The following is a 26,197-nucleotide window of genomic DNA, read 5'->3' as shown; positions in this document are numbered from 1 at the left end:
CAGTGGTGCAACCCCATTGAGACAGGCTGGTGTATTAACGTAAAACAAGACAACTGGATTTTCTCTAATGCTGCTGAGATTCACATCTTGCCTGCAGCTTGCTGCTGAAAATGATACATAGGTGTCATCAGGGTCTGAGCCCAATGGCGAGGGTAGAGCAGGAGCATGCACAATTCTGGGTCAAAGACAGAGCTGATACGGCCCCGACGACTAACTCACAGTCACTTTCAAAGCCAAGGTCTCCAGCAAACTACAGGTACCGCTTTGTTTCCTCTTTCCTCCCCAGACAGCCAGAGGAATGAGAGCTAAATCCATTGCCTCACTCATCCATTAGATGAAGAACAGCACCCAAAAGGGTCCATCAGGATGAGGTTTCTGTGCTTGTGGAATACGAACCTTCAAGCCTTTTCAATTTAATCCTTTTCCAAGTGTATTTGCTTGCCTTTTTTTTTTTTTTTTTTTTAATGACAAGGTTTCCTGGATTTCTGACCTGCTAGTGCATATGTAGAGCATTTACCATTGTCCATCAGGGTCCTGCCAACCCCTAATCTCTATAAAGGCAGAGAGAAAGCACATTTGCCACCATGATTTTTCAACTATAAACTGCTGGAAGGTGATCTTTGTGAAAACAGCACTAGCTTCATGTATTTATTGGGGAATAGGCATCAGGCAAAGGAGTTATCAGCTAGAGGGCTGGTGGTGCAGGGTTATGAATGTGGAAATGGGTTAATGATAGAAACTGGTTTGTAGCTGCTGGTACACGAGCAAAGATCAGTTTTAGAAAGCAAAGGTTTCACAGGAGTTGTCCCAGAAGAACCCCTCTGAAGCTATGTCTAGGGCAAAAGCCATTTTCAGTTGTCACTGCAGACAGAAAGCAGAGGAGGCAAGAGCATCCAAGGTCTCTGCAGCTTGCTTTCAAGCTTCCATGCACAGCTTCAGTTTTAACCCACCTTCTTGCCTAAATTTCAAGTTCCATAACCTTTTAATCAAAGGACCACACAGCCATCAAAAACAAATCCAAGGACTACTACACTTTGAAGAAAGGATGGTCTTGTACAGCAACCATTTACAACCGCAAGAAAAAAAAAAATCATTACATTTTGATTTTTATGGTAAAGAGTTGGACAGAGGTAAAAAGTCGTAACTGCTTTGTTTTGTTCCTTAGAGATAGGGAACTGTGTGCATCTGGCTTTAAATAAATCATAACAGTAACTTCCTAATGGCCTTTTGTCTCCCAGCTTCAAGTGCTTCTGAACAAGCTGAAGGTCACTTTCTTGCCAAGGGCTTTTGTCTGGCTCCATCCTAGAGCTTTGTGACAAAACTGGAGTTATTTTGTGGAAGGGAGGGAGTAGGTGCGTTAGTGAGTGCACTGCCTCTTGGCTGAGGTTAGGTTTATTTGAACTTACCATTTCTAATGTGATCAACTGATCACTTATTGACCATTTTACTTTAAATGTGGACAAGGGCTGCAGTCTACACAGTCTATCTTCTCCCATTCTTAGTCACCCTCTGCTATGTAAACCATGTCCCAGCACTCCCTCCCAAGTCCACCATCAAGCCATACTTGTTTCGCAGCTCAGAGCTGCAGAACACTTTAAAGATCCCATCTACAAAACAAGGTAGGATTATAACTGTGTGTATGCTCCATTTTGTTCATAACACTGAGGAGCTCTCTGACTGAACACACCTTTCGCTTCCCAGCCATCATCAACCAGTTCTTATTCCAGCTCAACTTCAACCCGCCACTCTGTCTGTCTGTACCTAAAAATTATTTGAAAGGAAACATTCCATTATTGCTGAGCTTACACACCCAGAACAAGGCTGCCATTTGATTTTTTTATTTCAGAAATGATAAAGCACTCCAGCATTAAACTCTTGTTCTCTCCAACAGCAGCTGAGCCACTAAACTGATGACACGCGGATTAACCAAACAGTCTAGCACATCATTGGTAGAAAGGGCTGTTTGTGAGGCATTTGGACTACCGTCTGAATCCATTTGATGTGCAGGGGTTTCACAGTCATTACTCATTACCAGTTGCTTCCTAGTACAGTGTAATTTTCCAAAATGTCCTCCTTCATTTTCATGGAGAACATCTCTACCGTCACTTTCAACTGCAACCACACCTGCCGAGCTTGTTTCTTGAGACTGTGGTAAAACTTGAATAAGATGAGGCCCAAACGGTATTTTCTGCAACTTCCCTGCATTAAATGTTGAAAAGCCAAATTCAGGGGTTAGTAATCTGCAGCCCTCTGCTTCACAGCCAACTTCCCTTTTCTTCCTCTTGCATGAGGCACTTGTCCTTTGCTCTGCACCAGTGCTGCTGGAACATGCATGCTCTGACACACTTGCCTTTTGACATTTGAAATATGCAGACACTGCTTTATTCAGGTACTGAAGATTGATTTCATGGGATGTTGCCTCAACCTAAGAAAACACCCAGGATACACTCAGTTAAAAGGAGATATGTTTCAATTCAGTGTTGCGTGGTTATCTTCCACGAATTACTTTTGCTACACAAAGGAAAGGAATTTAAAATGCTTTTTTTTTTTCCCCTCAGGCAGCACAAAGACTCAGAGAGCTAAGAAAATGTCAGTAATTCTCTGTTATAACTGTTATAATGGGAGCAAGAGAGGGCTTACCTCTGTGGGATTTAGCCAGGGATCTCCATCACTGGGATTTTCTGCTGATTTTACGGCACATACCAGCATTCGAGTTATTGCTTCTTCTACACGGGCTTCATGATCTGCATCCTGCCTCAAGGGAACAGCAAGTGTTTGGTGATAGGTTAGCACTTGGGTCTCTGCAGAAAGCTGGAAGATCTTGGGAACTAAATGGATGGCCTCAGTTTGAAAGCCATACTCATGTATGTGAAGCCAGTGAAAGGCTTGAGACTTTTGACGCTCCTACTCATGCATACAGCCCCCCGACATGAGGAACAGCACAGGCTTTGGTGTGACTACTCATCTGAATAAGGATTTGCAAAAAATAGATTCTAATGTGTGTATATAATCTTTTTCCCTTATTACTGGTGCTTGAAATTATAATGCAATTAGCATTTAATTAATGTATGCATTTGTATAGCTCTTTAGGAATAGAAGGACCATGGAAGTATAAGGCAAAATTTGTGTATCTACGTATTACGTCTAATTTAAGTACTTGAAACATACAGGATGTTACAGCAAGGCCCGCAACGATCTGGGGGCTACACAGGCATAAAAGTGACTCTTAAGGAAATTCAGGAAATATTTTATCATGTAACAGCAGCTGACATACTGCTGCAGCTTTAAACATCAACAGAAAGAAAAACATGTTTCCTCTGAAAGTTCTCCGGCAAAACTAAAAACGAAGTTAGTAGTTTTTAACTAAAACGCCTCTTTGTTTTAGGCCTTCACTTCCTGCATCGTCCCCTTGTGCAGCTGGGTACGAGCTAGCTTAGGACAGCAGAGAAAAACTTTATATGATCTTTTTTAGCTTGTTTTCCCACTTAACTGCATTTCTTGTATATGGAAGGGAAGGGTCTGTGGAAGGAGACAGTAAGACTCTCCAAACAAGATGGGTGGTTTAGATATTTCAATGACAAGTGCCTAGGAGTGGATACATAAATTTGCTTTTATTGTGAGATGCTTAGACATACAAGTTTTGGAGGAAAGATGTAACCTAGTCAACCCATAGTCCTGAACTGCCTAGTTGTGGTTTCAGGGAACACGTCAAGCAAACCATGCGTTTTGCTCGTATGTGTGTTGAAGGCAGTAGTTCATCCTGGAACCCTGAGCAGAGTTTGGGATAGAAGCAGGGAGAAGTGCTTTTAGCATTTTGTGGCTTTGGATGCTTGACTTATTAATGGCCTCTTATAAAAAAACGCCCAAAATACAGAGTTTAGTATCTGCATGTGGAAATTATTTAAGGTTTTGCACTCTTGGCATTCCTCCTGGTCTGCTGAGTAACAGGGTTGTACCGACGGCATGAGAGTATGTTAGGAAGCAAGGAACACTTTGAGTAGCTCACATCCAGCTGAAAACAAATTAAACTTCTACTCTAAAGTCTTGCCAATATAATTAATGGTTTCACTAGGACTATAAATGTTGGCATGATTCACATCTGTCAATATGAAAGCAGCTGGTAACAGCTGCAAGCAAGAACTGCTCGATTCGGTAATGGAAATGGTCTCAGTATTGTCTTTTAGCATCCATGTCAGAATTTATTTTTATAGATGGATTGCCCAGCACCTAACAGCGCTGCCGTCATCGGCTGTAGGGATAATTTCTGTAAGGAACTTTCACTTGGGTTGCAATAGCTACACTTGCTTATGGCAGCTTTGATATTTGGGGAGGGGGAGTGTGTGTGTCTCATTCATTGGCAAGATCCAGCAAACTCTCCTCTGCTTACAATACCATACACAACTACCTGCTCTTGCTGCCACTAAGCAAGGATCTTGGTGACTTCTGCAAGACCTTTATGACCAGAAAGGCCATGGAATTTAGCTCCACTATTTTTTTTTTTTTTTCTTGCAGCACATAAGAACAGCTAGAAATGCTATAGCTAACGCACCACTCAGCCACCTGGGAGTTACTAGCCTGGCACAACTGATCCAATTCTGACCCTCTCCTCCAGAGGGGGACAATTTGTGAGCTTAGGGTGCAAGTGTGTGTGTTGACACCAGGGTCCTTCCAAGCATGGGGCACATAGGCAGTTCCTTTGAATTACCTCAAAGGCTGCTCAAATTTAAGACAGGCTTAAATTGTTGCTCTACAGTATCATTGGTGCTTTCTCTAGCACTGGACACACCCTGACTGTACTTGGGGATATATAAGAGGTTGGTGTGGGCTGTGGGCCTGCTGTCCTTTCTATGTACATAGTCTCATCTGGAAAATTCCTCCATGAGGGAAACACCCAAGTGAGTTCCTCTACTCTGCAAATGCTTGGTTTGATGTTGGTATGAGAAATGTATCGTGTAGTCTTTGAACAGCAGATGAACGCATGTGTTCATCCCCCTGCAGACTTTCAGTCTAATAAAGGTTTAAAAAAAAAAAGAAAAGCAATAACTATTTTAGTGAGGCAGTTTTCACAGGCCATTTCAAAGAGTCTTTTTTATATTAAGCTAGGATTAATGATAAAGTAATTTGAATCAGAAAACCTTCTGAAGCATTGAGACGATATCCCTGGAACCATCCCATATATACTGGTTAACATGAGCAAGAAAAATCAAAGCCTGGGGAAAAGAAAATTAATTAAATACTTGAGAAAATCCAACTCCAGGCAAATCAAAACTATCACAGAGAAATGAAAACTCAAAAATCCTCTGCCACCCCCTTCCTATCACATTAATCTGATTTAAATTCTAATTTAGCTTTGCATGTAAGCATGTGCTTGAGGTGAAGTTGCTGGTTTTTCATCCCCTATTCAGCACAAAGTTAGCTAGCCCATAAGAAATTGGACATGAAAAGTTTAGTTTGTGTTTAATTATTTGCCTGATTGAGGTAAACCTGCGTGTGATTTCTGCTGAGTTGGGGCTTCAGATCTGGAACCTGGGAAGGTTCTTCAGGAAAAACTGTATCCATACGGGCTCTTCCCTCCCCAGCCTCTGAATACAGCACACCCAATAGGGCTGAACCTGGCAGGCAAGAGACAAAAGTCCATGCAGACATGGAAGTGCTACATCACCATGACATAAAAAGGAAAATACCAGTTCAATCCAAGAGTTTATGCTGACAGTGATGGGGTCAATGGATTCCACATAGTGCCACCAGTGCCTTGGAACGAGCAGGACCTGGAATTGGAGACATTGTGTTAGGGTACTAGCAGCAGCCTGAAGAAAGATAAGGTGTTTTAACTAAGGTGATGTGGGATACAGAGACAGAATGAGGCAAGGAATAGGGGTAGGGGATGGGAGGTGATCTTTATTTCTTTCTTCTAAAGAGCCTTTCCTCAAGACTAAAATGCGCACTCTCTCCTCCCATTGTATCAATACTATCATATAAGATGTGGACATGATCCAGAACTACCTCTCATCCAAACTCCTTGTCACGTGGAGCAGGATTGTAAACTTATAACTGCTCTATATAAGCAAGGTCTGGCTGTACAAAGGGAGTGCAGCTGGTGTAGCAGTAGAGCAGGGCTTTAAAGAAAGTCTCAGCCAAGCAAGAATTCTATTGTAGACTCCCCAACTGAGCAGACTTGCCAGTTACATTATATGGACTGCCAGCTGGGTTCCCCACAAAGCAGGTATCCTAATGCTCATCTAGGTGATTAACAATGTGTAGCTTTAATTCTGGTAAATAATCACCTATATTAAACTGGTCACTTTTAGTAGATAGGCTTTTAAAAGAAGATGTCCCAGAAATCATGACAACCTAGTTTAGATCGGAGCTTTACAACTATATCAGGATGATAGCTGTGACATAAAATTCATTCTAACCCATAGCTTTTATGGTACAAAGACATTAATGTTGTTTTGATGATATAGTACGAGCTTTACAGATTACTGAACATTAGATTAACATAGAGCTATCAAGAAAAGCATAAAAGATGTTTTTTGACAGGGAATAAAAATGGTCAGAGACAGATAAAAATACACACTTCAGAATGGGGAAAGTGAAGCAATGATCTGTATCTGAATTGCAGACAATTCTTTTTCTTGGTAGACACATTACTTAAAGAATGTTTCTGGTACCTAGATAGACCTGTGCTTCATTATATCAAAACACGGCTAATGAGAAAATGTCTGTGTAGGAAACAATGACTGTGGCTCTAGTCCTGCAAACACTCACTTACAGGACAGTCAGAGCAGAGTCATTTTTGGGCTAGAGGACAAAATGTTCTCCAACAGGTTGCAATTTAAGTCAAACAAAAAAGCATTGGCTCTCTAAAGGTCAAAAACATTTGGAAATTGTACTTTAATTTGGTACAGCATACAAAACAGGAAAGTCAGTCAGTCTGTGGAGGGCCAGACTGGTGACGTATTAAATATCATATTAATATATTGAAATATATTGGTGATATATCTAGAAAACATATCACCAATTAGTTATTCCTGACATCTAAAAGTGTATGAAACCCTACAAAGACTGAAGCCAAAACATGTTTTCTACACAGAACAAGTTTGAGTGGTATTTTTATCATAGAAACACATGCTTAAATGAAAAGTGTAGTTGCATTACCTGCAATGGGTTTATCTGTTAGCAAGTGCTGGTCCACATTTCAGTGACTACAGAATCATACAAAAAAACACTCCTCTGGTCTACAGGGGATCTTATGTTGCACTCTGTTAAGAATTTGGGTTCTGTCCAAATGACAGGATATAATGGAAGCCTGGAAAATTTTGGTGTACAGCAGAAGGTGGCAGAGCTTCTGGAGTGAGTAGCTGTTTCCAACAATGGGGTCCTTGCTGTGAGACTTGCATAGGAAGAGCGAGGTTGCAACATGCTGGAGAAGTGGATGAACACACTAGCAAATTGGCGTATGGTGCAGAGGGAGTATGTAGCACAGGCACAAAAGCGAGAGTCAAGCTAAGGGAACTGTAAAGTGTATAAATGTTTCAGTAAGAGGGGCTGCCTGGAAAAACAAGATGGAAATTAGGAATGGAACGTGCTGGCTCAACACGACTCACGTGCAAAGCAGAGACAGAATTGCTCTGGAAAAAGGAGGTATAACTAGGAGGAAAATACAATCCCCACCAACCAACCCAGTCTTCTCAAGCCAAAGGAGAGGAACTTGGTGTTTGGAGAGAGCAATCAGGTTTTACTTGCCAGCAAGTTGAGGGTAGTAACTGCAAAGTTGTGTATTTCTGCACCTGGCACTGTCTGCTGATGCAACTTAGAGAGGAGCTACAGGGCTGTCACTCTAAGAGGCAAAACACCTACCATAAAGATACTTGCTCTCCCTCTTTTATTTTTGGGAAAGCTTACGTGTGTTAAAATAAGGATTTATAGCAGCAAGAAAATGGAAATTATCAAAAAGAAAAGGGACTAAAACTGTAAGGAAGATGAAGAAATAGAAAAAAGTAATAAAAAAATACAGCTGGTAAGGGAGCAGCAGAACTAACAAAAGACCCCCCCAAAAAAAAAAAATCCAGCAAAAAGAGGAGTAGGAGTATTCTACCTTTACAAACAAGTATTCTTCTAAGTTTGCAAACTAGAAGAAAAAAAAAACCCAAACCCACAACAAAACCAAACCAACCCCCCCCACCACACCCAACTATCAATTCCACATTAAAATAAAGCAGACTTCCATATGTTTATGAATGTGGGACACAGATTTAGCTACATTTGACACCATGTTTCAATAGGAAATGTGAAAGTAAACCACAGTGAAATAGCACACACACATGAACACAAAATGCTGCAAGCATTTTGCAGGGAAAATGTAAAGTGCAAAAGCAAGACAGAAATATTCCAAGCTAAGAGATAATTTTGTGTTAGCCTGCTTTCTACATAATATATCTAGCTTTGTGGGCTGGGAAGATACTGATCTAAACAGCAACCAATCAGCTAATTTTAGTATTTAGGCTAGTGATAGGAAAATATAGTAGATGAAGTGAAAGTAGGACAGAAATCCCAGAAAAGATAAAATTAAATTCTAGTCTGTAACAGGAGGAAAGAAACCAAGAGAACAGTTGGCAGAGCAAGTGGAGCAATGCTGAAGACTTGTACAGCACAGAGTACAGAACAGGTTTAAATTCTCAACAGACACGATTAACTCGATACAGTGCAAAGGTAGGGCAAAGGTGGAATTGCTTCAAAAAGGGAGCATACCCTGAAGTGAAATATTGTAACAAGAAATTCCTGCTCATTAGAAAAAGATATTTAGGTAAATGCACAAGCAAAGGAAGCACCAAAGAACGCCAGTGCGATGGGAAGAAAAAGATGGGGGCTGTGGGGGGAACCAAGCAAATGCCAGAGCAGTTTGCAACCCTGGCAATGAAAAATAAAACAAATAAACCTATAGTCAGCTCTGTGGGAGAAACATGTGCGGGCTCGGAGAGCCACCCCAGCCTATGCCCCGTCCCAGCTGGTGCCTGGCTGCTCTGGTGCTAAGAAGGTGCTCCTCACCCTGCCTCCTCCCTCCTGAGCTGGTGGCTTCTCACCTGCTGAAACAGAGTGCCGAGGGCCACCGATGTCAGAAACACAGGCACAGCCCTGGGGAAACGCAGGGTGAACAGGACGGGAATGGGGCTGTTGCCTTGCTGGGTCCACAGGGACCAGCCGAGGGACAGAGGGGAGCTCAGGGAAGAGGTGGAAAGGTGGTGTTAGGAACTGGCGGCTTTCACCTTTGGTTTGCTTGAATTTTTGGGCACTCATGGGGTTCTCCACGTGCGTTGCAGGCTGAGTGGTGTTTTCATCACCAATTCTAGCGTAAATTCAGCTTCTGGACTTTTCTGCCTCTTCTGTGATTGAGATGGTAGTTCTGGTGTCTAGAGGTTGGGCTGAGCTGCCTGCCTTCTCTGTGGGGTGACCTGGGGCCAGCTCTGTAGTCTCCCACACGAAAATTCTTTCTTCCTTGCCCAAAATTATCAATCATCTACTATGCATAATGTTGTGGACAACTCTGAATTTTCCTTTACTACAATCACTTAAAACTCTTTTCCAACAAAAGGGTTTCTTCCTGCAACCCTTTTTAAAAAAAAAAAACTTCTAGCTGGAACATTTCATTGCCTTTTAAAAAGTTTGAATTACTGCATTTCCTGACTTACTACAAAGCTTTTTTTTGGTATCAGTTATATTTTTCTTGGTTATTCAAACTGTCTGTTCTGCTGTTTCCCACTTTAAGACCAATCTGAAGTTCTCAGCCCTTTTTTTTGAAGGTGGCACCTAGAGAAATCCCTCCCCGACTACACGAAGATTTCTGCTTGCTCAGGGTTGAGTTAGAAGTCAGAGGTCTGCCTGCGCTGTTGAGAGCACTGGCTGCCAAGCAGCATCCCATGGTGTGTAGCTGTGGACACAGACTGAATTTGAGATACGTTTCTTCAGTCTTTCAAAAAGCAGGCAAGCAAAAGCAGGGGAGGAGAGCTTCTGAGCAGCAGACCACGGTGAGAGACAGCAAGCAGTAATGATGATCTTTTTTTAAAAATACTTTTTTCTCATATTGTGACAATGGTTTTTCAAGGCTGGAAGGGACCATCTTTCTTGGATTTGATGTGCCTCTAAGACTAGCTCAGTTAGGCCTTTCCTTGCACCTCTGGTGTCTCAAGCTGCACTGCAACTCCTCTGGCTTATTTAAATAAGATAGTTATCTAAGTGTTATCATAATTTGTATCAAGAATAGATCACTAATGTATAACCAGAAGTTGTATTAAATTTCCTCTGTGGAAATTCAGCCCACAGCCACTGGTCAAGTACAGGACAAAACTTTACAAAACCTGAAGTCTCAGCCAACTACCTAAATTCGTAACAGAGATTCACCTCTGAACAATACAGTGAAAGGGCACTAAGGATGCAATCGAAGTACGCATTGTGCATTGGTACAATGTTATAGGGCGGAACTCTGCTTTAAAGCTTTAAACGGGTGTAGAAAAATGGCTTGTAGCAAACAATGACCAGAAGGTGGCATTAGACACATGAAGTTTTTGATATTCAAAGCTGCACTCACCCTACATGCAGTTGCTCTCCTGAATACCTAAGAACACCTTTGTCTTTATTTTTCAACACTTTATTGTTAGGATATCTAATCCAAAATGTTCTGGGTACCCTCTGGGAAGGAGTGAGATGCTATGTATTACCCAAAATAAAGCTGGCTGCAAATTCTGCAGTAACTGTATTAATTCTACATGAAAACCCCTGCTAAGCATGTATCAAGATGGTTATTATTTAGGGACCCTCTCCCTTGTTAACAAAGCAGTTCTTCTAGGTCATTCCTTTCTTCCCCATCAAACAGCAGCAGTTCCCAGCCACCTGCCCCATAAACTTCTGGATGAGATGCCAGAAAGCATCACCCAAATGGTGCTCATAAAATGGATAAAGGCAATACCTCACTGCTCCATCATTGCCTCTACATTACCTTCTCCCCAGAAATCCAAACAGTATCTCCTTCATGGCAATGCAGACAACTTGTATTACTGAACTGGCTCAAGATCTTTATTCCTAGCAAGATTAACTTGTAATTGCTTTAAGCCTAATTAAAATTAAGATCATATTAAAGGTTCACCACCATAATTCATCATAATTTCAAGGGAGTTTATAAATGGAGATAGTGTTGGGGATCATGGATAATGCAGTGCTGAATAGATGTAGCATTTTTATCAATAGCAAAAATGTGTTCTTTGTGCTTTAAATTATTGAACGCTGCAACTTTACAAAGTGCAGAATGTGAAACTAATGATTTGCTTTAGGAGTATGACTAGGAACTAATGTAGTGCAAACAGTGAAGGTTGATCACAGATTCCCCATTTGCAACATTACCAGCAGAAGAGCATACTCTTCCCAGTTGATAGACATCATCCTTTTCATGGAAACTACTATCCTGCTCCAGTCTGCCATCTCACCAGCTCACAGGAGCGCTCCTCACTCTGCCTCCTCAAAATTATCTAGATTAGATTAGCAAAAATCCATTCTTTCAATTGTTGAAGGCAGCTGGGTTTGCCAGCTAGGGGCAAGGGAGCACTTGCACGAGTCACTGAGCTGGCAGGTCAACAGAGGTGACAACATCTGTTAGGACAAGGGTGAAAAGGCACTACAAGCAGCAACTCCACTGTCTTAAGCGGTTCAAGCAATGAACATTGTGGAATTCATTTGGAAAGGCCTGACAGTGCAGGAGTGCTTTACAAGGACAGGCACTGCTGAACAAATGAAAAAGGGTAATTCAGACTCCAAATACAGACCATGTTGATTAAATAAAGAATGCTATTTATGGCAGAAGACTAGGAATTAACAGTCCTGAGCCCTACTCTCGTACTGCTGCTGACTGCCTGTGTGACTATAAGGCAGGCACTTGTAACTGAATTTTATCAGTAAAACAGGGTTAATAATATCCTCACACCCCTGTAAAGCACCATGAAACCTCTGGATGGTGTGTGCTCTAAATGCAAGTATCATCATTGTAATACTCTGCTATTAAAGCAACAAGTTGAGCCAATGTTCCCCAGTGAAGGTTATTCACTATCAAAATATGAGTTCCTTTGCTGGCTCTACACGCTCATTAATCAAACACATTTTATGGAACATACTGGTTTCAGAGTAGACAGGTTAGAGTACTGTTCAAGAAAGTTTTAAAGCAGATAAATTGGAAGTGATTGCAAGAACTGTGATGGAATTGGGCAGTCGATTGAACTAACTCTCCAGATCTTTGCAGTTTTTTTTGTACAAAAAAGGCTAGTAAAATAACTGTGAGCAAAGAAAGTTCCCATGCTGAGAGAAATGTATCAAACCTGAGTGCAGACTGTAGGGACAGAGAAGTTCCACAGTCAATTTGTTAAGATTTCCTAGCCCTTAATTAGCCAGTTAAATTATTTCCTAGAATTTTTAAAGTAATGTAAAGCTCATATGCAAACAGTACCTGTCCTGGACTGAGTGTAACCACATGGGCTGTTGTGTTCCTAAACTCAGGAAAGTGTTTCAGATCAGGGTTGGCAATGTTGACTTTGCTGAATATGCTGGATTCCTCATAAGGGATCCTGGTGGGATAAAGGAAACCGGTGTCACCAGGTGGGAAGAGGTGCCATCTCTTCCTGAAAATAGAGAGAAGATAAAAATGTATTCAATGCATGTCAGTTACAGCAAAGAACTAAAGGCAGCAGCAAGGTTTTCAATAAAACATAAATCTGCCTTGCTGTGTGAATCTCCTACGCACTGAGAACATAGGCAGTGCTTACAGGCTGCCTCCTAGAAGTGTTTTTAAAATACTCCACTTTTTAATTTTTTAACTGAAAAGATTTACAGCTTCTCACAAACTATTTTGAGAGGCAGATAAAATAAAATTAAAAAAAAAAAAAAAGCTCTTCCATCTGGTTCCGCCTTCCTCCCTTTTACAGAGCAACACACAGGATTTACAGATGCTCAGAGCATTAAAAATTGCTCTGTAAACCAGGGGAAATAGTTTTGCTGGAGACAATGTAGTTTCATTCACTGAATGAATAGCTGCTCTAACCATGTTTGTTTTAAATGGAGGGGATCGTGTGTTTACAATGGTAACAGTAAAGGGGTATGGACATGATCTTCTGTCTCCTATCTTCACCTACACTTCTTTGGCTGTTGGTCGCAAACCCCTCAAGCTTAGTAAAATTCACCTTAATGTTCCTATGCCACAGATGGCATAAATAAAAACCAGAGACATTCATAGATATAAGCATCCTGACACACCTGTATTTTTTTGTGTTATCAGTACTACATGATGAAAATGTGGCTTGTGTGGGCCACTGAGGGTTAAGAACTCACTGGTGTAACTAAATGCCCAGATGGAGCAGGACAGGGTTGCTCTGCTCGTGAGGGCACTTGCTTTCCAGGTTGCTCTCTATGCACCCAAAGAAGTGGGTCAACACACCGCAGTGTGGGGCCAAGCAGAGCTGAGACACAGACCTCGTCCTCAGGAGCTAACGCTTCTATTTCACTTACATAGACCAGATCAGAGAGAGAAAAAAAAAGACAGAACTGGTGGTGCCAGTTTTATGGGTAATATAAATGAAATATCTTAGCAGGTACATATGTTATTTAGAAATAGGAGTTTTATATGGCAGTACTTTAGGTGATGGAAATAACCAGAAAGGAATACACAAAGGGAGAATTTATTACACTTAAGAGGTGCTGGACAATCAGTACAACAGTGACCCGTGCTCTAAGCAATGGAAAAGTAAAGGCAGTACTTTGCAGCACAGCTAGACAATCTGAGCAGCTCTCCTCCTTGTTTCAGACTTTATCGAGATCTTTTCTTTTTGTCCCTGTCCCTGGTACTCACTTCTTTCTTTTGGCCTACTGCTTCTGGTTGTCAGTTCTAAGTCACAGATCTGAAAATGGGAGAAAAGCAGCCAAATGGCAGAAAACTAAAAGAGACAGGAATAGCAGGACAGCCAGAACTGCAGAGATCAGCACAGATGGAAGTGCTATCGGCCGCTGACATTTCTTGGTAACTACCAAAGCTACGGATGGGCGCAAGCACAAAAAAATACTTCTCCTGCTACTCAAGCCCTAGTGCAACTTTATTTTGCTCTCCAAACTAGAGCCTCTGAAGGGGCAGAGAAGAACTAGGTTAGGAGGCTCGTGGGTTAATCCTGCAGGCTTATGACAAAGCAGTGTCATGAAGCAAAAAATTAAGAAGCCCGAGGGATGCAAGGAGGAAACTCAAGATAGCAACAAAAGGCTAAGGAGTCATCCCTGGCTTTCCTGCAAAGGCAAATCTATTTAAGTTTAGCATAAGCTTATATTCTGTTACAAAGCCTGTCTTGTTTGTGAGTCTCAAAAGGGAATCTTGTTACTCTGAAGAAGCACAGGATTCACAAGCTTGTGGAGGTTTGCAATTTATTATAGGCTTTGCTCTGAAGATGAAAACAACTTTTGTCTTTTCAGGCTATGCAACGGCTTTAGGCTGCTTCTTTCCCTGAGAGAAACAAGGATGTTGTTCTACCAGAGGGCAAGGAAATGTCTTGGGAAGGCAGGCAAAACTGCTATGTGATGCTGGAACTCTGGCTTGAGTTCAACACTTGAAGGTAGAGAACAAAGAGGCAGGGCAGGTTATCAGGTCTGCTAGATTACTGTATTTAATATTCCCAGTATTTAGCTGGATCTTTAGAAGATACTTGGGCATGTAAGTCTCATGGTTTTCAATGAGATTTCTGGTTCTAAATACACTTAAGTGTCTGGACTTCAATACATAATGCTTACTGATGTGATCTGAAGTCTACAGGACTGGTTGCAGCGAAGCGCAGTACTGAGAGGGGCTTCCAGAGTGTCTCTGCTGCACATTCACCCAAGGATCTCAAGGCTGTTTATAAACACGAATGAAAACTTGCCTGAGAGCTAAACAGAGTTACCCTTCTTACAGATAAGATGATGACAAATTCATTTGCCTCAGGTCTTAAAGCCAGTCAACCTGTGGCACTGCCCAGCATAGAAGCCAGCATGCCTGACTCCCAATCCTGCACCTTAATCACAAGACCACTACGATTGGCTGTTCTATAAAATGTCAGAGTAATTTCTCACATTTAAATCCCACTGGCAAATTATTCCTTCCACTATAAACTATAAAAACTAAAAAATGCATGCAACTTGTTTTGTTACTCTAGCATTACTCTAGCAATAATAGATAACAAAAACCCCTGAGGCTAATATGCAAGGAAAGGAGAGAAAAAAGAATGGGGAAAAAAAAAGACAGCATGCAAACCAGCAGAAAGATGTAGCAACAAAGCCACATGCTCCAAAACTAGTTTGGAGCCTCAAGTGTCCCTTTCAACTTTGCTCACATCATGTCCCTTTCAGCCTGCTCCCATCCTGATGTTCCCCTTTTAAATTAATTCTAGCAGGCTATTAGAGGCTCTTGCACAGAGCATATCGTAAAAGTCTATAGTAGTTTATTTCCATTCTGTTTCTGGGCTTTTTATTTTTAACTCCTTATCTCCTAATTCCAAATTCTTGAATTCATAACTACCAGAAAGATTAAAATGCTTATTATTGCACCACACAACACACAGATCAGTAAAGATCTTCTTAAACAGGAGAAAATAAAACTCTTACCCCCATGCCTCAGTCAATCTCCAACCCCCTGAAGTTCTGCCATTTCCTATAGAACAGTTCTGATGCTCTTCAATCACTGAGAGCTCAGAAAATGAAAATAATCAGGACCTAGAATTAATACGCAAGAGTCCAAAACTAATTTTATAGCACAGTATAACTTCCTCCTGTATTTGTTGTATGTATATGCACTGCTTACCTTCCTTGTACTTGCAACACTAAGTTGCAGCCATAGGAGTCCAAATGGCAGGGGGTGTTTGCTCCTTCAGAACCAATCCACAGCGTGCTCTCTTTTCCACTTCTTCCAGGAAAACCAAAGTCACACCACCTTATATCCTACAGCAATGAAAAGGTTATTTATGTAAGCTGTTGAACTGATTCACATCCTACCCGCAGTTCTCCGAGTCTCTTATCTTCTCCCTCCGCTGCTCAGTTGCTCTTTATCCACTGTAGCTGTTGCTCCTTGGTGGTGTTCCCGCACACATGGTTCCTGCATGCATGGCCTGTGCCCTTTCCTCTAAAATTCTCTTCTCCAGTAGCATTTCTTCTGCTGACTTTCTTCTTTTTCTGACTACACAGCCTCCCAGACCTCTGTCTCCAGTTCTCATCCCAGTCTTTCAGACCACTCGAAGATTTTACCCGTTTGCTTTACAGAAGGACTGCCCAAATGCTCGTGGGCACACGTGGCTGCTTTTCCTTCTTTTCAAACACTCGTTTTTTCATTTCTCCACTCTTAACCACTCACCCAAGCTCAGGATTGCTTTTAGAAAAATTCTGATATATGGCATTTAAAAAAAGAATGAAAGGAAGGAAGGAAAAATCCCTATTCCCTTTTTAAACCAATTTGATAATCCATGTGGCATATTTGCTCTCTCTCTTTGCTTCTGTCTCAGCTTTCTCCATTCATTCAAACGCAGACTTTACCCCATCTCTGACCCAGCGGGATGCTGTTTTTTTAGTTGTTTATTGTTTAATGGACACATTCTTCTCCTGCCTTTGCAACTGCAGAGGCAGTGAACTTAAAACAACTCAATTACATGGTGAGAAAGGGCAGAACAGGTATGCATGTGTTACGAACATGATCCTGGAGCTTTCCAGTCCGTTGATCCTCCCACAAGCAATCCCTTGGGGATGACAGTTGGAATGAGGGACAGTGAGGTATTTTTGAGATATTTCAAGAGTTTTGCAGGATGGCTCTGTACAGCTTGATGAAGCTTTCCCATGTTTCTATAGCTCACCCTGCCACCTGCAAGGCCTGATCATTTGTTTATTGGAAAGCACTTGAAGTATACTGGCCAAAGATACCGGTGCCTTTTGGCTGGAGCCCCAGGCTGAGCCTTAGGAAACAGATTCAATTCCCGGCTTCCTGATGGTCTCAGGCAAATCACTTCATCTCTGAGCTTTATTTTTTGCATCTTGAAAAGGAAGATAACACTATTTGTTCGTTTCAGTAAAGCACTTTGGGGTCATTCACATCACCTAACTTTAGGAAGCTAATTTAAACTTGGCTCCTGCTCTTGTCAAAGCACTCTCAATCACACCTTGGAACAGCCGCTCTCTTTCCACTGTCTATAAAGAGAAAATAGGAGTCTAGCCTCCTAATTTAAGTATGTAAGCTAGCTGCTTGCAGACTATTCTTTTTCAAGATCTATGGATGAGGAAAACTACAGAAAGACATTCCTATAAGGATGATTTCACCATGACTCTGTATCAGGAAACCCTCAAAATGAGCGATAGCCTTCCCAAAAATTAGGTGTTGCTAAAGATTTTGAATTTCAGAGTTATTGATTTTAAAGATATCATTTGAAAAAAATACAGAAGTGTAATATAAACATTTGTCAAAGGCAGCAAAAAATCAAAAAGAAAAAGTTGCTCCTACAGATTTCAGCAGCCATAAAATTTAAAATCCAATACAACTATTTCAGTGATAAAGTTAAGCGTAACACCATCTCTACACTTTAATCTCACACCTAAATAGTTTTTGTATTTTGTTACAATTTAAGTGGAAAGAAAGCACACATAATCAATATTAGGTTTAAAAGAACTTTTTGAAAATGCTGTAGCTGTAGTAAATAGTTGAAGCGATTATGGGTAAAATAGTTTTTAACCAATGAACTGAAAAGGAACTGGTAGGATTACTGAAATCGTGTCACAGTGGGTTCCTTTTCTACAATAAAAAGCCACAGTAAGACGAAATGCACTAAAAGGTGTTCCAACCATAACAGATGGCACATTACTTGTGAATTATATTTATTTCATTTGCTGCTTATAATGAAGTTAATCTGTACCCGTATGTCACTTTAAAAGGTCTCATTTCTATTTAAACTTCACGCATATATCTTGCTTCTGATTTATATCTCAAATTCTGTAATGAAATATCAACTGAACAAAAAATGTAAGATGCTAGATACTGCTCATAGATTAGAATAATGGAATCATTACCTTAGCCCACACAACTGTAAATGATAAACAGTGCAATCTAAATTTCAAACAACTTCTAAATGGCCCTATTAATCACTATAAATAACAGTGCAGTTGGCCTTCTTTTCCCCTTCAAATCACCTTATGTAAATCCAAATAAAATCTAAAAAGAAGAAAGGCGTTATCATCAAATTCACACAAGAACGGAAGAAAATTTCTACGAAGAGCTCTTTTGGCTGGTATAAATTGTGCAGCAGTGTTGCAAAAGCCATATGACTCTGGAACTGATGGATGCGCTTCACTCCCATGCCTGTGAAACTGGCAGGTGACATACACCATATTTGCTTGCATAACACCATCGATTTTTTCCTTCCCAGATTCTGCTTTAAAAAAAATCCACAGCATAACCATTATGCGTGTCTATTCTAAAATTGCAGTACAATATGTTGCTTGTTCTAGGTCAGGTGATGAGGTTGTGGCGTGACACCTGCACAGAAATGTCATTCCTGGAGCCTCAATTTTGTTCTTGAATGGGGGCAAGGGGAAGAAGGTGGTAGAAAAATGGCTGTTTCCTTCAAGTGTGTTTTTATTGACCGAATGAAGCAGCAGGCTATTCAGGTCTTCAGAGCTGCTATTATCCTGTGCCATAAAATATAGGAAAACGCTGTCTGTTGAGGCAGAAAGAGAGAAGACCAAGGCAGAACCACAGATAGAAGTCACTCAAAGATCTCGGGAAGCCTGAAACACCCCTGGAGCTCCCAACTTAGTTCAAACAACATGACCCAGTATCAGAGCTGTGCAGCCCAAGTTTATGTGATCTTGGTTGTGTTTTGGTGTGCTTAGGAAGGGAGGGAAGAAAGGTAGGTAAGATGGTCTCTGTGCCCAAACCTTACCTTCTGACCCACAGAACAATGGGAAAGGAGACAGTCTGAAAAAAGACTGAGCACTGAGAAACTCTAATTTTACTGGTATAAAAGAATAAAATACATATAAGGAGCATGGGAAATGCTTTATGAGGAAATAATTAATTTGAGGGGCTTATCAGTTCGTATTCTCTGTCATCCCAGCAATACAGTGTTTGCAGGGAATTGTAATTCCATCTTCACATTTGAAAGTATAGGAATGAATAAGACTTCATTTACTATTCTTTCTCTACACCTTTTGAAAAAATATACCTTTTGTACAGCAATCCTTAATTTTGCCCTCTTACAATTTGCAAGAAGAAGCAGCAGGAATGTTAATGAACCAATACATTAAAACAGCAGATAGACATGGAGAAAGTAAAAGAACATACCTCAGGTAGATGTCCTAATACCTGTATTTGGAAATGATTATGATTATGTGCTACCATGATTATGTACTTCCATGGACAGGTTACTTCACGTATTTTACTGCCTCCACAGACAATCAAGGTATAATAATCGCGCAGACTCAGAATCTCTCCTCCTCGCAAACAATTAATCTAAATATATTAAGGGAAGGAACTGTGCTACTTGAGAAAACGAGCCACAAGGCAAAACATGGAGCGAAGCCATGTTACAGCCTTGTTGCTACAAGTGAATCCATGCCATCAAAAACCCTCTCCTGAGTGGAGCTGTTAATTTGGGTACCACTTGGGTACAAGGTGGATCCGGGGCAGCAGCAGGGTCTCAAGTTTGCAACATGCCAGGCCTGCCAGCTGCCTGTCATCTCCACACCCCATTCCCACCTCACTTTCATACCTTCAGCAGAGGTGCAGGGAAGGTGGTCAGCTGCAGAGGTCACACAACATGACTCAGTGTTTCCCAAGCCTGCCCAGTCACAAAATGATGCTGGGCTAAATGGGGAGTGCTGCCAATTTGGTAGTTGTTTTTGTCACTTGTGTTGCTGTTTTTAAGCATATAAGGAGACCCAGAATTTTAGATGGCTGCCACTTGGTACTGGTTCTCCATTAGCCTGAGCGCCAATAGCTTTTATTTCAAAATTTTAAAATAAATGGCCAAAGGAGCAGAGAGGGGATACCAATAGCAGTAGAGGTTTCAGAAGCTACACTAGATAATTTGCAATGATTAAACCAGGAAGAGATAATATTAATGTTTTACCTGGAAAACTTGTGGCTTGTCTTCAAATATCCTGGCAATGTATTTGTAGTCAGCGTAAGCCCAATATTTGGAGTACTCATAACAACTGAATGGTCCAGAGAGACAAGAAGGCTGCGCAGAACTCCAAGCCAAAAACTCTTCAAGTGTGGCCTTCACATAGCTACACCCGGTTTCAAACTGAGGAACTACAGCAACAAAAGAAATGCCAAATATTACGTGAGCACTGAGCACAGAACCAGCAAAAATAATATGTAGTTTCTCTCTCAGCTCTGGTTAAATGCAACATGAGATACAAGGTGGGACTAGGTGGGCTTTTTCATTAAGGTTTAGGTGAATGGCTGTTACCGTGAACTTGTTGTGAGGTAAAAGCACACCAATAGTTACTGCTATTCATGTGCAATGCATCCCTCAGCACAGTAACTCCGTAATGTGCCCAAGTTCCCTAGACAGCTGAAGGCCTGTCCTTTGCTTTATCTCCCTTCTTAAGTGTGAGCTGCAAATGTGCACACAAGTATTTGTGTACCCTTTATTTTGTCTCCGTGGATTTATGCAGATGGACATGTTCATCTTTCCCTAAAGCAATAACCAAATCAGCACAGTAATATGTAAGAAGCAAATTATGGAGCCACACATGTGCCAGTGATCCATCTAAAATGCTCTGTGTCGTTATTTTTCTTTTGGGACTGACAAAAGCATATTGCAGTGTTCCTGGTCAGACATAAATAGTTACCAGCAGTGTTTTGCTCCTGTCATGCTTTGGTCAGGCTGACTGATACAGCCTTTCAGCTCAAGGTCAGGTCACATGGAAGGCCTACAAGATAACCCACATCACAGCATACTTTAATTGTGGTTAATCAGAGATCTTCATTTGCCACAGCTGCTAATTGTGCCAGCTTCAAAGAGACTTATCCAACATTAAAAAAATAGATTACTTTACTATAACTACTACTGGGAAAAAAATACTGCAGCCTGCATGAATGACAGTGACAGAGCTGCTATTTAACCTTGTATAACTTGCATAGAGCTGCTCAGAAATGGGATCATTTCACTGTTGTGAAGCAGCAGCTCTTTGTTCTTTACCGTTTTCATTTTGTTATTGCAGCAATTCCCATAGAGTCTCACATATTTGTTCTATTCCTTTTGGGCGGGAGAACAGCTTTTACAAACTTTTATCACTATCATTTTGCCATTTTCCATTGTAGTAGCCTAGGTAGTGGTTTTCCTTCCACTCACTATCAAATTCATTAACTAAAAATGTCAGATAAGCCCCACTCTTCAGCAATCTGTAACCTGGGTCTGTGCAGTAGAAGGGCTCCCTACCGAAGAACTGCATACAAGACATATAAATCGCCTGCAATAACCAAAAACCCCTATATCAAATTCCCTGTCTGTGTTGCAGTCCAATGCCCTCTCCTGATCCCCAGTCATTAATGCAATGCACATCATTTAACTAAAAATGGTCCGATGGAAAAATTAGATAAAAGATACAAACACTACTGAAGGTGGCTCAGTATCTGTATTATTTTGATGAGAACAAAGCGTGCTTAGGACACTGCCTATTTTCCAAGATAACTCAGGAACAAGTGTTTTGAAGGCAAGAAACATGCTCTCTTTCTACCTCACAGTGTATTTCATTCTGAGCTCCATTTAAAAAAATCCAACTATGAAAGGCAAGACTATCTTCTAGGATACAATCTCCTCAGGGCAGAGTTCTTGGTTTAATTTATAACTTGTTCAGTACCAAGGTGTGGGTGCTTATGGAAAAAAAAATAGTAATAAAAAATGTATTTGGGCAATCTAGACAGATTGCTTAGATGGATTTGTAGACTGCAACTAGAGTGAAAATGTTAGCAATGGGTAGCTGAAAGCAGAACATTATTAACCAGTTTGCTAATACTTAATGACTAAAAGCTGAAGGTGTTCTGTAATTGATAAATTGTAGATTAAGCCACATATATCTAAAGTAAGCTACCAGTGCTGTGCGATGACATGGTAAGTGAAGGCATGACAGTCCTCCCCTCTCCCACCTAATGCCACCGATTGAAATCAGAGGGAGAGAGAGAAGGAAGAAGTGCTTTTTGGAGGAAGCAGCTCCCCTCCTTAGTTAAGGTCTGGTCCTGACAGACACCAAATTCTACTCAAAAAGACAGTGTTTGCAATGTATACTAAGGGAAACGTAGAAAAAAAAGGATAATAGCTTTAGAAAATACCCTAAGGCTCCAGTAAGAATGCAAGTGAAATATTTCCTCCATTTCTTTAAACTTAAAAGAAAACCACATGTCTACTCACAGCTACTGGGGAATTAAAATTATTTAAATGAATAACCCAAGCAATAAATAGCCATTTAATACTGTAGCAAAGCACAGGCACACTCACAAACCAAAAAACTGGTCACTCACATCCAACTCCAATAACCACCTCAAATCTTAGCTTTATGCAATGTTTATTCAGCCTGCAGTGTTTCTACTATATTTTCAGCCTCCTATTCAGCTACTGAGTCTATAGCCACCTTTGCAGTCCCTCTCTGTATCAAAACTCAGAGGCTTGAATTCTTTCACCATCCTTAGTGCTAGAACCTCCTGGGCAGAGGTGCAAGTTGCAGCCGTTTTCTATCCAATTGCCTATCCAACAGCATCAGCTCTATTCAGCATCTCTAAGAGAAATTTCCTCCAGAGATCTTGTGACTCATAACTGATCAGCATGACAATCTCTTACTCTATCTAGCTTCTTCACAGTAAACTCATTGTTTATTCATTTTACTACACAACCAGAGAAAATGGTCAAAATACGAAACACTTGCATACAGAAGTCAGTTTTGTGTAAGCTTTCTTCTTCCTTTGTAATTGCTGGTGTGCTCCAAGTAACCATCAAATAGATGGACTATAATGCTGCATTTTCTCTGCTCAACTTCTGTAGCTGCTCCCCACTCTTTATCTCACCTCAGAAAAATAAATCTTTTATCATGCTGGAACTAGATGAATAGGGATTTCCTGATTAACACCACTTTCACTGTTCTTGTAATGAACGCTGGTATTCTCTCTAGAGGTATCTCTGTCAATGCTTAATCCTCCGATTGTATTTCTTCTCCTTTTATTGACACATACTATTTAGCTTGTGTAATCAGACAGAATACTATAAAACACACAAACTTAGGTAGGTACAAATAATTCACACAAATAATACTGCTGGCTCCCACATTTTCCATGTTTCAAATATGCCTTCCATATCCATATGCCTCAGGAAGTTCCAAACTAGCAAGAAAAGCAAATATAAAATCCAGGCAACTCCCACTAAGTTGCCCCATTTGCAGTTCTCACTTTTCTATATTAAGGAATCTTCAGTATGGGAATGCCCCCTGCTCCAGGCTGCAGATGTGGCACTAAAGAGAGATGAGAAGTTGTCATAGTAAGAGGTCTCAAATTATTTAGGATCTTCCAGATGAACCTCATCTGACTTAAATAATCTCACAAACTCTGAAGCAGTGTTTCAGAGTGACACCAAAATATACCCACAAGCAGGAGAACAGTTTCTTTCTTGCATATGTTTCCAACTCAGTGGCAGGAGTGGTCTTGTCTTGTCTAGTCTTAAGGCAATGAACTACTGTAAACATGGGAGGAATGTTCAGAGATATCAATACAATTTTAGTTGTATTCTCCTGTTGCTTTCTCTAATGACATCACTGCCTCCCTTTCATCTGGGAAAGATAGCATGAACAACAGTAAGAAAGAGAGGCCCTCACTGAAAAACAATGTTAAGCACACAAGGGTGAGATCAACCATCTTCCAAATGACAGTGGCACAGGAAATGTATTACATTATTTCAGACTCTGAGATGGCTTGACTAATAGCTTCACTAATATATCCTTACAATGCAAATTTTTTAAGCATCACAGGTCTCATTCAGTTACAATATAACCCCTGAAGGCTCTACCCATCTTCTTGAAGACATTTCGAGCTCACATTAGCATATAATGGAGGTTCCTGGAGACAAACCGATTGATGCCTAGGGAACGATGCCTTTATGAAAAAGCAAAATACAGATAGACACAACTTCAAGATACAAATTCCAATTTAAATCCACTCTATATCCCTAGTGACTACAAGTTATTGTTAAGTGATGACTCTTATCCACTTAGTTGGTAGCACAAATCAATCACTTAGCTACATAACACTCCATCAATCCCATCAGAAGCTTTCCCAGCTGGAATACCCACTTGGCCCTCAAAAAGTGCCTACTAATTAATGGAGACTAAGACCAAAACTATCCTTTTAGCTGGTAAGTCTTGCGTATTACAACTGAGATATATTAACAAGGTACCAAGGAAAACACCATATATATGCAACTTCTCCCCTATTGGTAATGGGATGCCTTTCACATGTAGTGCAAGAACTGGCTGATACCTTATTGAACTATAGGGATATTACTGTGAAGATGTGTTCCAGCGTATTAATTCTACACCTCAGTTATCCCATCTGTAGAAAGGGAATAAATAACATCCGTTTTCCCAGGAATAGCATAAGAATCATTAATCCATGCTGGCAAAATGCTCTGAAATCCTGAAATGCCAAGCATTTTCCCCCTAACACTTCTTTCCGTTTCATCACTTCGCTTGCAAAAATTGAAAATGAAGTAATACGGTCAGTAACACAGTGCTGTTAAGTAAGACAATGTGATGTAATCCTACCACTTCCATAGGAACTGGCAGACCCTCATCTGGAATCTTTGTGGAGTCCCTGTATTCCAATTCCAAGAAAGAGGTGGTCCAACTGAAGAAGGTTAGAAAGGTACAGAAAGAATAGCTAGGTGGGATCTAGAAAACCATGACTTACATTAAACATTTTTTAAGAACTGTGTTTGTCTGGTCTAGGAAAAAAAAAGAGATCGAAGGGAAACAACTAGGTGGGATCTAGAAAACCATGACTTACATTAAACATTTTTTAAGAATTGTGTTTGTCTGGTCTAGGAAAAAAAAAAAGAGATCGAAGGGAAACAAGATACTTTAGGCAAAAGGGAAAAAGAGATCGAAGGGAAACAAGATACTTTAGGCAAAAGGGAGAAAGCTGACAGCAAAATGTATTTTGGTATGTGGTTGGGAGGCCAAAGGATGTACAGGGCATGAATAAAGCAATGAACAACCTCTAAAGTGGCTAGCAGATTGGCACCTTGGAGCATATTTCCCGTATCTTCCCTCCCTGGTATGAAACTCCGTCCATGGATAGACTATGACTAGTATTGTGTGGCTACAGATCAAAATGGAGTTGTAATATTTAAAATCAAGTGCAAAAATTGTCTTTCTCACATGGTGTGTTCCTACACATCTGAGTGAATCTGGAGGGTTAGAGGTGAGATTATTGTACTGGTGTCAAGTAATTTTCTTAATGCTTTATACTTCTATTGCATCTTCCATCACAGGACTTTAAAGTATTGAAAACAACCATGGTCTTATAAAACCTCTGAGAGGAAGGTGAGAATTATCACCAGGTTAAAAAAACCCCAGCAAGATAGACCAGTTAATTGCCTAATTTTTTAACACACTCAGGTTTGTGGGTATGGAAGCTCAGCTCATTTGAACACGTGAATCATGTAAAAGACCAGGACCAACCACACATACTACAAAGCAAGGAAAGAAAATGGAGATGCTTGATTCTCGTATGTTAGTGTTACTCACCAGACTTCCTACTAAGAATAAACACACAAGAAAGAGGGATTTCCACTGTTGGCCAAACGCAATGCCCTAAGAGCAAAGCCTGTGGTAAGTAGTAATACATTAGAGAGTAAGCAGTGATAACGGAGAGGCAGAGGACTACAGAACCTAAAAAAGAGTTGTGACATGTAACACCAGTCCACCTCAGTCTTACCTAAATCCACTGTCTTCAGACCTAGCCTAAACTGGATTGTCTTCCCATCCAACACCGCAGAAAGGTATTCTGCATTCCAGTGCAGGGCTGGCCAGTCGCCAGCCATGTTACAGAAGACTGCAGGTTGCTGTAGAGACATCACAATTTCCTTGGCTTTCCCAGGAGCAAATGGTTTGACATCTTCAC

At 40.8% G+C, this 26,197-nt stretch overlaps 1 protein-coding gene across 1 annotated transcript; it reads right to left on the bottom strand.

The window, feature by feature from the left end:
• Positions 1-1,826: 1,826 nt before the first annotated feature.
• HSPBAP1 (HSPB (heat shock 27kDa) associated protein 1) lies at positions 1,827-26,197 on the bottom strand (the record flags this gene model as incomplete). Its single annotated transcript, XM_010292913.1, has 8 exons — positions 1,827-2,425; positions 2,641-2,751; positions 5,685-5,768; positions 12,488-12,659; positions 14,806-14,898; positions 15,851-15,987; positions 20,154-20,338; positions 26,012-26,197. Coding segments are annotated over 8 exons (1,526 nt in total), but the record flags the coding sequence as incomplete, so codon positions are not given.

The sequence above is a fragment of the Phaethon lepturus genome, unplaced genomic scaffold (assembly GCF_000687285.1).
Source record: "Phaethon lepturus isolate BGI_N335 unplaced genomic scaffold, ASM68728v1 scaffold888, whole genome shotgun sequence".
In the NCBI taxonomy this organism is placed as follows: Eukaryota; Metazoa; Chordata; class Aves; order Phaethontiformes; family Phaethontidae; genus Phaethon; species Phaethon lepturus.
Note: the sequence above shows the minus strand (reverse complement) of the source record. Positions and strands in the feature narration are given on the sequence as shown.